This window comes from Eupeodes corollae, chromosome 1 (genome assembly GCF_945859685.1).
Source record: "Eupeodes corollae chromosome 1, idEupCoro1.1, whole genome shotgun sequence".
NCBI classification, from domain to species: Eukaryota; Metazoa; Arthropoda; class Insecta; order Diptera; family Syrphidae; genus Eupeodes; species Eupeodes corollae.
The window spans coordinates 253,561,111-253,571,666 of record NC_079147.1 but is presented as its reverse complement, the minus strand read 5'-3'; the positions used below and the strand labels follow the sequence as shown (position 1 = coordinate 253,571,666).

The following is a 10,556-nucleotide window of genomic DNA, read 5'->3' as shown; positions in this document are numbered from 1 at the left end:
CTTTCAAGCATATTAAAACTGAATGTTTAGTAAATTACAATGCTTTTAAAATATTTTTTTCGCTATTTATTATTTTATTCAAAATATACATACGTTAAATATGGTAAACAAATCTTTGTTTTCATATATGTTCTCCGAAAAAAGCTATTTTTTCTTTTAGTGGCTGTGTAAATAGGCGGAATTTTTTTGTTCAGATTCGTCTTGCTATTCGCTATCATTCCTGAAAATTTCATCAAAATCGGTTCACAACTTTAGATTTTATAGAGTTTTGTCCGCTCTCCCATACAAGGTGCCCCACTGTGCGCCGTCCCTCGGGATTTGATTCGAAGACCTTCCGGGCTGGAGCGTTGATGTCCATCCGCTCTACATGACCTAGCCATCTAAGTCGTTGGACTTTAATTCTGCTAACTAGGTCAGTGTCGCTGTACAGCCCGTACAGTTCGTCGTTATATCTTCTCCTCCATTCTCCATCTATGCGTACAGGACCAAAAATCACCCGAAGAATTTTTCTCTCGAAGCATCCCAAGACGCTCTCATCTTTCTTTCTCAGCGCCATAAATGAGAACCGGGATAATGAGTGTCTTATAGATTGTGATTTTAGATGCTCGAGAGAGGACTTTACTTCTCAATTGCATTCTAAATGCAAACAAGAAGCGATTTGCAAGAGTTATTCTTTGTTTAATTTCAGCGCTGGTGTCGTTGTCTGTATTAATAGCGGTACCTAGGTAGACAAAGTCCTTAACTACTTCAAAGTTATAGCTGTCCATGGTGAAAGTTTGTCCAAGACGTCGTCGTTCAGTGTCCTTTTTTGATGACAGCAAATACTTGGTCGTGCCCTCATTGAAAACATAACGCTTTGATCTTTCAATTATGTCAATATCATCTGCGTATCCGAAGATTGTGCCTCTAGTGTTGACGGTTGAGTTTTGCAAAATTCTTTCCAGAACGATGTTGAAGAAGCCGCATGACAGTGCCTTGCCTTGTCTAAAACCTTTTTTGACATCAAATGAATCGGTAAGATCTTTTCTGACCTTCATAGAGCAGCGTGCATTCTCCATCGTAATTCTGCACAAACGGATAAGGATGCCAAAACTAGACACTGCTCTGTAAAGTTCTTCCCTATAGATGCTGTCATACGCGGCTTTAAAATCGATAAAGAGATGGTGGGTATCGATTTGAAGATCCTGGATTTTTTCCAAGATCTGCCGTATTGTGAATATTTGGTCGATAGTAGACTTTCCTGGTCTGAAGCCCCACTGATAAGGACCAATCAGGTTGTTGACGAATGGCTTCAGACGTTCACATAATACGGCAGAGAGGATCTTATACGCAATGTTAAGAAGACTGATGCCTATGTAGTTGGCGCAATTTAGAGGATCTCCTTTCTTATGTATCGGGCATACTGTGCTAAGATTCCACTCATCGGGCATGCTTTCTTCCGACCATATTTTGCAGATGAGTTGGTAGATGCTCCCTACCAAGGCATCGCCTGCTGCTTTGAATAGTTCGGCAGTGATGCCGTCAGCTCCAGCAGCTTTGTTTGACTTAAGTTTAGATATAGCTATCTTCACTTCGTCAAGGTCGGGTAGGCGGAATTAATGATCTGCGTCACCGAGGTTGAGTGGTCCTATCTCCCTTAAAGCGGAATTCGGTTCGTCGTCGCCGTTATTTAATTTGGAGAAGTGATCTTTCCATATTCTCAGCATCGACTGTGGTTCTACTACGATGTTCCCTTGATCGTCTTTACAGGCTTTGGTTCGTAGCTGGTACCCTTGGGAGGTTTTTTTTAGCTTTTGGTAAAATTTACGAACCTCATACCTGTTGTGACATCCCTCTATCTCCTCGATCGCGCGCTTTTCATGCTCTCTTTTTGTCCATCTAAGAAGCCGGTGTTCCTCTCTCCTCTTCTGCTCGTAGAGCTCGCGAGCAGCTTTAGTCCTTTTGTGCAGTGCCGTTTTGTATGCTTCTTGTTTCGCTGCGTGCGCTTTCCGGCATTCGTCGTCAAACCAGGGGTTTCGCTGTGGTCGAGTGAACCCTTGCACTTCAGAGGCGGCATCTCTGATGGCTACAAGGCAATGTTGCCACTGTTTTTCATTGCTTAATGCAGGAAACATAGGACTCCTTAAGAGGTTATTAGAGACTCGATCGGAAAAGGACATGGCAGTCTCTTGCGATTGTAGCCGTCTAACGTCGAATCTTCTCACAGTACTTCCTTGTTTTGGCTTGGATCGGGATATCCGTAGCCGTACCTTGGCTACAACGAGGTAGTGGTCCTAGTCAATGTTGGCCTCTCGGAATGTTCGGATATCCTGGATACTGGAGAAGTGTCGTGCGTCGATCGCAATGTGGTTGATCTGGTTGACGGTTGATTGATCAGGAGATTTCCATATCCCCTTGTGGATATTAAGATGCGTGAACTGCGTACTAGCTATACCAGAATATCTCGCCCCGCAGCGAAATCGACCAGCCTGAATCCGTTGTCGGAGGTGGTGTCGTGCAGGCTGTATATCTCCCGATTATCCCACCAAAGATGTCTTCTCTTCTTAGCTTGGCGTTAAAATCTCTTAAGACAATTTTAATATCATAGCCAGGGCACTACTCATACGTCTTAACCAAGAGCTCGAAGAACATGTCGTTGGTGTCTTCATCTTTCTCCTCTGTTGGGGCATGCGCACATATTAGGCTTATGTTGGCGAATTTAGAAGTCACCGTAGTGTACATTACAGTCTTTTAGTTTGTGTCTGCCCGGTCCATCCCATCGCACTTCTTGGATGGCGGTAATATCTGCCTTGCAGCAGTTTAGGGCTTCCGCTAATTGCTCGGCTACACGAGGTCAGTTAAGGGACCTAACATTCCACGTACATATCCGAAGTTTGTTGTCCTTATTTCATTTGCGTAGGTTGTCAACAGTGAATCCGTCCGTTACAGGCCTGGGCTCCGAATATGTCGAAGAAGCCCTATAAGGTGTTGACTTAGTAGTTCAACCTTACTGGAACTGTAAACGCCAACATTGATTCCATCTCTTGAATTTGTCCGCTGCGGGCTGGATAAGGAGAGGTGCCTTAGTGGAAATACCTCTCCCCCCTCTTACGTTTGCTGCCACCAACAACTCTCCACTGGGGTTGGAACCCAATCTCCAGTTGAGGTACTAGGCACCCGATGTTCACCGCGGGGAGGTGAGAGTAGGAGTTGATAGACAGAGGTGGGTTTTGAGAAAAAACCTGTGGACGCTTGTGTCCTCTTGAATGCACATGTCTTCCACTTGAACATCCAGTTACTTAAGTACTTAGTTAATAAGTAACACATTCATGACTTCGCTGGCCCGGATAGTATCCCCGTTATTGTTCTAAAGAGGTATTCTTCAACGCTGCTAAAACCACTGATGGAAAACTTCATTTGCCTAGCCTGTCCCTGAAAAAGGCTTATCCTCCACACCATCTAACTATCGTTCAATTGTACTTACGTCCCTTCTTTCCAAGGTCATGGAAATGCTGATCGATCTTTAGCTTATGGCTTTCGTTGCAATAGGTCCACTGGTGATCTCATAATTTGTCACACCGAACAGTGGAACAACTCTTTTAGTATTGATGAATCTCTTCTTCTTTAGGTTAGAAATTCTGTTTCCGACCTTTCAATTTAAGTAGAATTGGACGGGTTTAAGTCTGATATCCACAAAATAAACGCTGGTGTGCAACAAGGCTCCGTTTTGTCTCCGACACTCTTGCTTATTTTTATAAATGATCTTCTGTCTGAAACTTTAAGCATTTTAATTGTTTCGCTGATGACAGTGAGCTCAGATTTCGTTTTCGCATCACAAACCATCTCTTGTAATGTGATCGCATATATGAAGTCGCCAAAAATGATTCTAAGTGTTTAGGTTTTCTCCGTCGATTTAAGAAGTTTTTTACCCCTTCTGATCTGGCTTTAATTTATAAAGCCTCGAGTGCAATTCCCACATCTGGGCAGGTGCACCTATAGCCTATTTGAGTCTCTTCGACAGAATTCAAAAGAGAGCTCTAAAAATGATTGGTGAACTTTGTATAACTTGAATAATTGCATCTCCTGAACACCGCCATAAGGTTTCATGCCTCTCATTATTTTATCGCTATATTCATACGCAATGCTCTAATGAAATCCATTTTCGTTCCTCCGCTCAAACAATTGAACCATAAGACTCGTTCTTTTAGAAATGCTCATCAGTTTACCCTTCAGCTTAATTTCGGACGAACTGTTAAGAAAAGAGTATTTTTCTTTGGTCGCTCTACACGTATGTGGATTGCTTTACCAGACACAATGTTTGCCACTCATTACAATGTGCAGACATTCAAAACCAATGTTTTAATTTTTAAATCTTATCTTTCCTTAATAATTGCTGGTACTTTGTTTAGTCATTATAAGTGTATTCATAACCCCTTTAGTGCGCACACAATATAAAAAACTGCTTAAAACAAAAGCAAGAACTTGCGACCCTTCTGTGTATTTTATTTTTAGGCAAAAACAATTCATTCTGCTTCGTTGCACATTCACACACGGGTGCCTATGTTGTTGACGCCGATTGCTGCCGCCACTGCCGTTCCGGCCGCCTTCCCACTCAAGCCTTCCGATGATAATGCTGTCTTTGGGAATAAACAAATGAAGAAATAACAAAAAGACATTAAAGCAAAATATTTTAGATAGGAATTTGAAATTCGAAATCCTTCCTTTTTCTCAAGAAATCCTTTTCTTATTTTTTTTTAACTAAGAGAAGAAGATTGCCAAAGAAGTTGAACTGTCCCTAATGTGAGATGTCAATTTATCGATTTCCATTTCGATGTTGACAGTTTAATTCAATTTTCATTCGATTTGTTTTTGTTATTTTTTAACTTTTTCAGTTGGTTTGTTGCTTTTTTTTCTTTTCGTCTAAACCTTTCAATAAGAATTCATGATTTGATTTGCCTTTTTAACTTTATAAGAGGGTCTACGTTTCTACTTAAAATTCTCGTTTACAGAAATTTTGTAAGGTAAGGATAAGCCTTAAAGTCGACATAGTTATTTTTATTGGGTCAATAGTTTATTATATTAAATTACCAATGAATTTTGAACTTAATATTTTTCCGAGAGTTATAAAGTCCTCCATTGAAAACCTCATATTTAGTACTTTCTTAGCTTGAATATCCTTAAATTTCTTGAAAATTAAACTCATCTGTTGAGCATCGACAGTCAGTAATCAAATTCACTACTGACAGCTTTTATGCAATTAATTTAATGTCCACATCGGAGCTTCATAAAACCTTAACATATTCCTCTCCAATAAAAACATCGCACAAGATACTACCTATAATGGTCCTAGACGATTTAATTTTTGTTGCTTTTGTACATCCTTTTTAATCTCTTTAAACATTAAAACAACACTATACTCAACCCATATGCGGATTGGTGGATGTGCTATTAATTCCGAAAGCTACTGTGTTCACAACACAAAGTTAATGTCTCGTCGAAACATCCCTTATCGATGGATATATTTATATTCGATACTATATGCAATCTTTAAAAGGGGTTTTTGGTAAGGAAGGATATGGACTGGAAACCAGCCGTTTGTTGAATAAATTTATTACTTTAGCAAGAAAAAAAGATGGAAACAGAGCGTAGTAAAAGAGAACTTCGATACGAAAGCCATAATTGGTTCTTTTGAGTAGACTCTTGAGGGGAATATGGACCGGACTGTTTGTTGTGGGCGTAGTAGTAGTATATGGTTTTGAGATGAATGCATTTTATGGGAATTTGAGTGTCCGTTCCACGTGCCATCGATTTGGAGAAAATTACATGAGGAACTAAAGTGAAAACAAATAACAATAATATGGAGTTTTGTTTGATATAGTCTTTTGATAATTACGATCCAATGTTCATCTATCTATAGGTAGGTATATATAAATACTTACACTATTTATAACTCAAGAACGGCTGTGCCGATATGGCTCAAAATTGATAATTAGGTATCTTAGAGTCAGGAAACGGACATAAGGTAGTGTTTATCCCGTTTGACAGCCTTCACGTGTGACTTGAAATAAAATGTCTGTCACTATGAAATGTGGTGTAACAAAAAACAATAGCTTTTGGAATAACAAAACGCCAATGCAACTATGTAACGGACGTACATCTCAATTTATGATCGTAATATTATTGTATTGCAATTTATGTGTCTATTATTTGACAGTTACATATATCTGTAAGCTGCAAATGATTCTAACAAATGGAAACATCTGTTGACTTGGCGCTGTGTCAAACTTCCAAACGTTTCATATAAGCTACAATTTAATAGCATATAACTACCACATGTTGCTGAATCTAAAGTATACTTACTTACTTACTTAACGTGGCGCTACAGTCCTGTGTGAACTAGGGCCTCACCCCACAAACTTCTCCATCTAGCTCGCTCCCTAGCTAGATGTCTCCAGTTTCGCTCTTCAAGTTGAGAGGTCACCTTCCACTTGTGCGCTTCACCTGATTCGCGTTCTTCCTCTACTGCGCTATCATGTGGGTGTGGATTCGAAGACTTTCCGGGCCGGAGCATTGGTTTCCATTCACTCTACGTGACCCAGCCATCTAAGTCGTTGGACTTTTACCCTTCTGGCTAAGTCTACGTCGCTGTACAGCCCGTACAGCTCGTCGTTCCATCATCTCCTCCACTCCCCTTCTATGCATACGGGACCGTAGATCACACGAAGAACTTTCCTCTCGAAGCGACCCAAGGTGCTTTCATCCGCTTTTGTCATAGCAAATCTTCTGCACCGTATAGCAGGACGGGGATGATAAGGTTATTATATAGCAACACTTTGGTCCCTCGAGAGAACACTTTACCACTCAATTGCTTTCTTAATCCAAAGGAACAGCGGTTAGCAAGAGTTATTCTGCTTTTGATCTCAGCGCTGGTGTTGTTTTCTGCGTTTACAGCTGAGCCTAGGTAGACGAAGTCCTCGACTACCTCAAAGTTACGTCTGTCGATTGTGACGTTTTGACCAAGACGTCGGTGTTATATGTCCTTTCTTGACGACAGCATGTACTTTGTTTTGCCCTCATTAACCGTTAAACCCATTTTTACCGCCTCTGCCTCAATACTCACAAAAGCCCATTTGACATCACGCTGAGTTCTTCCGATTGAGACAATGTCATTAGCATATGCTAACTATTTGACAGGCTGCGATAGTGCTTTTAAGGTTGACGCGAGAGCTCTGTACTATTCTTTTAAGGACGATGTCAGTGCATTACCTTGTCTTAAGGCTTTTTTGTCATCGAAAGGCTCTGCTAAGTTGTTTCCAACCTTTTTGGATCAGCGCGAATTCTCCATTGTCATCCTGCACAAATAGACGAGTTTGGCAGGGATTCCAAAACTAAACATACAGCTCGTCCTTGTAGATGCTGTCAAATTAGGATTTGAAATCGATGAAAAGATGGTGGGTGTCGATTTGGTGTTCCTGGGTTTTTTCCAGGATCTGCCGTAATGTGAATATTTGATCAACTGTGGACTTTCCTGGTCCAAAACCACACTGATAAGGACCTATGAGGTTGCTGACGATGGGCTTTAGACGTTCACATATTACGGCAGAGAAGATTTTATAGGCGATGTTAAGTAGACTGATTCCTCTATAGTTGGTGCAGTTTAGAGTGTCTCCTTGTTTGAGGGTCGGGTATACAATACTGAGGTTCCATTCATCGGGTATGCTTTCTTCCGACCATATCTTACAGATAATTTGGTGCATGCTCCTAACCAACTTATCTCCAGCTGCTTTAAAGAGCTCGGCATTCAAGCCATCCGCTCCAGCGGCTTTATTAGACTTCAGTTTAGATATGGCAATCTTTACTTTGTCTAAGTCGCGAGGACGGGATTGTTGGCTTTCGTCATCTAAGTTGAATGGGTCATCCTGCCTGACAGCGGAATTCGGTTGGTCGTCGTAGTCGTCCACTTTCGTCTTTGCAGCCTTCGGTTCTAGGTGTATGTACCTGTGAATTTCGTTTCACCTGTTCATAAAACTTTTGAACCTCATTTCTGCTTTTATACCTCTCAACATCTTCGACCGCACGCTTCTCATGGTCTCTCTTTTTCCTTCTGAGAAGTCGGCGTTAATCTCGCCTCTTCTGCTCATAGAGCTCACGAGCAGCTCTCGTCCTTTTATGCAGCGCCGCGCCGCTTTGCGTGCCTTTTGTTTGGCTGCATTTGCCTGCCGACATTCCTCATCAAACCAGGGGTTTCTTGTTGGTGGCTGTTTGAAACCCAGCACATCAGAGGCGGCTTCTCTGATTGCATCTTGGCAATGTTGCCACTGGTTTTCGATACATTGTGGTGGTGACAGGGAACTTCGAGACAGGTTACTTGTAACTCGGTCTGAAAAAGATTTGCGATCTCTGGCGATAGTAGCCGTTCGTCGTTGTACCGAAGTGCTATACCTTGGTTACAACGAGGTAGTAGTCCGAGTCGATGTTAGCCTCTCACAAAGTTCGTACATCCTTGATGCTGGAAGCGTGTCTGGCGTCGATCGCAATATGGTCAATCTGGTTGACGGTAGATTGATCTGGAGAACTCCAAGTTTCTGTGTGGATGTTGAGGTGCAGCTACCATGACGTTTTGCCCTGCAGCAAAATCTATGAGCCTGAATCCGTTGTCGGAAGTGTTGTTGTGCGGGCTGTTCTGCCCGATTATTCTACCAAAGATGTCTTCCCTTCCTAGCTTGGCACTAAAATAGCCCAGGACTATTTTAATATCGTAGCTAGGGCACTGCTGATATGTTTTGTCTGGGAGCTCGAAGAACATATCATTGGTGTTGTCGTCTTTCTCTTCTGTGGGGGCGTGCGCCCATATCAGGCTAATGTTGCCGAATTTAGCCTAAGTCTGGCTGCAATGACGTAGCCGCATACAAATAAGCGTTGTTAGTTTTCGTGGTAGCAGTCACCATAGTAAATATCGCAGTTTTTCATCCTCTTTTTGTCCGGCCCATTCACATCGTATTTCCTGGATGTCGGTGATGTCTGCTTTATAGCAGTCTATGGCCTCCGCTAATTTTTCGGCGCACATTCCACGTGCATATCCGAAGTTCGTTGTCCTTAATTCGTTTGCGTTGGTTGTCAACAGTAAATCCGTCCGTATCCGACGCTTGTTGGTGCTTCGCAACTATGAAAGCAGACCTATCCGGCTCCCCATTCTTGGAGTTGTACTTAGGGTCTGGCCCTCCAGGTTTGGGGTTGTGCCGTCAGGGTGACTTCTTGGCCACGTAAAAGCTTCAATGAGCGCCTCATGACCATACGCATCAAGGCTTAATTCGGAAACATTAGCCTGATATGTGCGCACGAACCTATAGAAGAGAAATATGACAACACCAAAGATATGTTCTTCGAGCTCTTAGACAAAACATATGATCAGTGACCTAGCTACGGTATTAAAATTGTCCTGGGCAATTTTAATGCCAAGCTAGGAAGAGAAGACATCTTTGGTGGAATAATCGGGAAGAACAGCCTGCACGACAACACTTTCGACAACGGATTCAGGCTCATATATTTTGCTGCGGGGTGAAACGTCATGGTAGCCAGTACCTACGCGTTTTCCACACCTCAACGCTTCCAGCATTATGGATTTACGAACTTTCCGAGGAGCTAACATCGACTCGGACCACTACCTCTTTGTAGCCAAGGTAAGAATTCGGATTTCCAGACCCAAGGCAAAACAGGGAGGTACTGGTAGAAGGTGCAACGTCGAACGCCTACCGAGTCTCAACTAACCTCTCTCGAAGTTCTCTGCAGCCAACACACAGTGGCATCATTGCCAAGATGCAATCAGAGAAGCCGCCTCTGGCTGCCACGGCGCGGCGCTGCATAAAAGTACAGAAGCTGCTCGTGAGCTCTATGAGCAGAAGAGGCGAGAGGAACGCCGACTTCTCAGAAGGAAAACGAGAGGCCTTGAGAAGCATGCGGTCGAAGATGTTGAAAGGTTTAAAAGCAGGAATGAAGTAAAAGTGGAACCATCATTGTCGAACCGCAGTCAATGCTGAGGATATGGAGGGACCACTTCTGCAGACTGTGTAATGGCGACGACGAACTGAATTCCGCTGTCAGGCAGAATGACCCTTTCGATATAGACGACGAAAGCCAACAATCCCGTCCTCCCGACTTAGACGAAGTAAAGATTGCCATATCTAAACTGAAGACTAATAAAGCCGCTGGAGCGGATGGCTTGAATGCCAAGCTCATTGAAGCAGCTGGAGATAAGTTGGCTAGAAGCATGCACAAACTTTTCTGTAAGATATGGTCGGAAGAAAGCATGCCCGATGAATAGAAAATCCGTATTGTTTGCCCGACCCTCAAACAAGGATACCCTCTAAACTGCACCAACTATAGAGGAATCAGTCTACTTAACATCGCCTATAAAATCTTCTCTGCCCTTTCCTTATCAGTCTGGTTTTAGAAGATGAAAGTCTACAGTTGATCAAATATTTACTTTATGGCAGATCCTGGAAAAATCCCAAGAAAATCAAATCGACACCCATCACCTTTTCAGGGATTTCAATTCAGAATCTATAGAACGAACTGGG

At 42.4% G+C, this 10,556-nt stretch overlaps 1 protein-coding gene across 1 annotated transcript in view; it reads right to left on the bottom strand.

Annotated features, from left to right (window-relative positions):
* Positions 1–4,523: 4,523 nt before the first annotated feature.
* The window catches only part of LOC129949842 (uncharacterized), an 11,845-nt gene continuing 5,812 nt past the window's right edge, over positions 4,524–10,556 (bottom strand). Inside the window, exon 2 of the mRNA XM_056061521.1 lies at positions 4,524–4,616. Coding sequence (XP_055917496.1) covers positions 4,524–4,616 — 93 coding nt within the window. The remainder of the gene's footprint in view (positions 4,617–10,556) is intronic.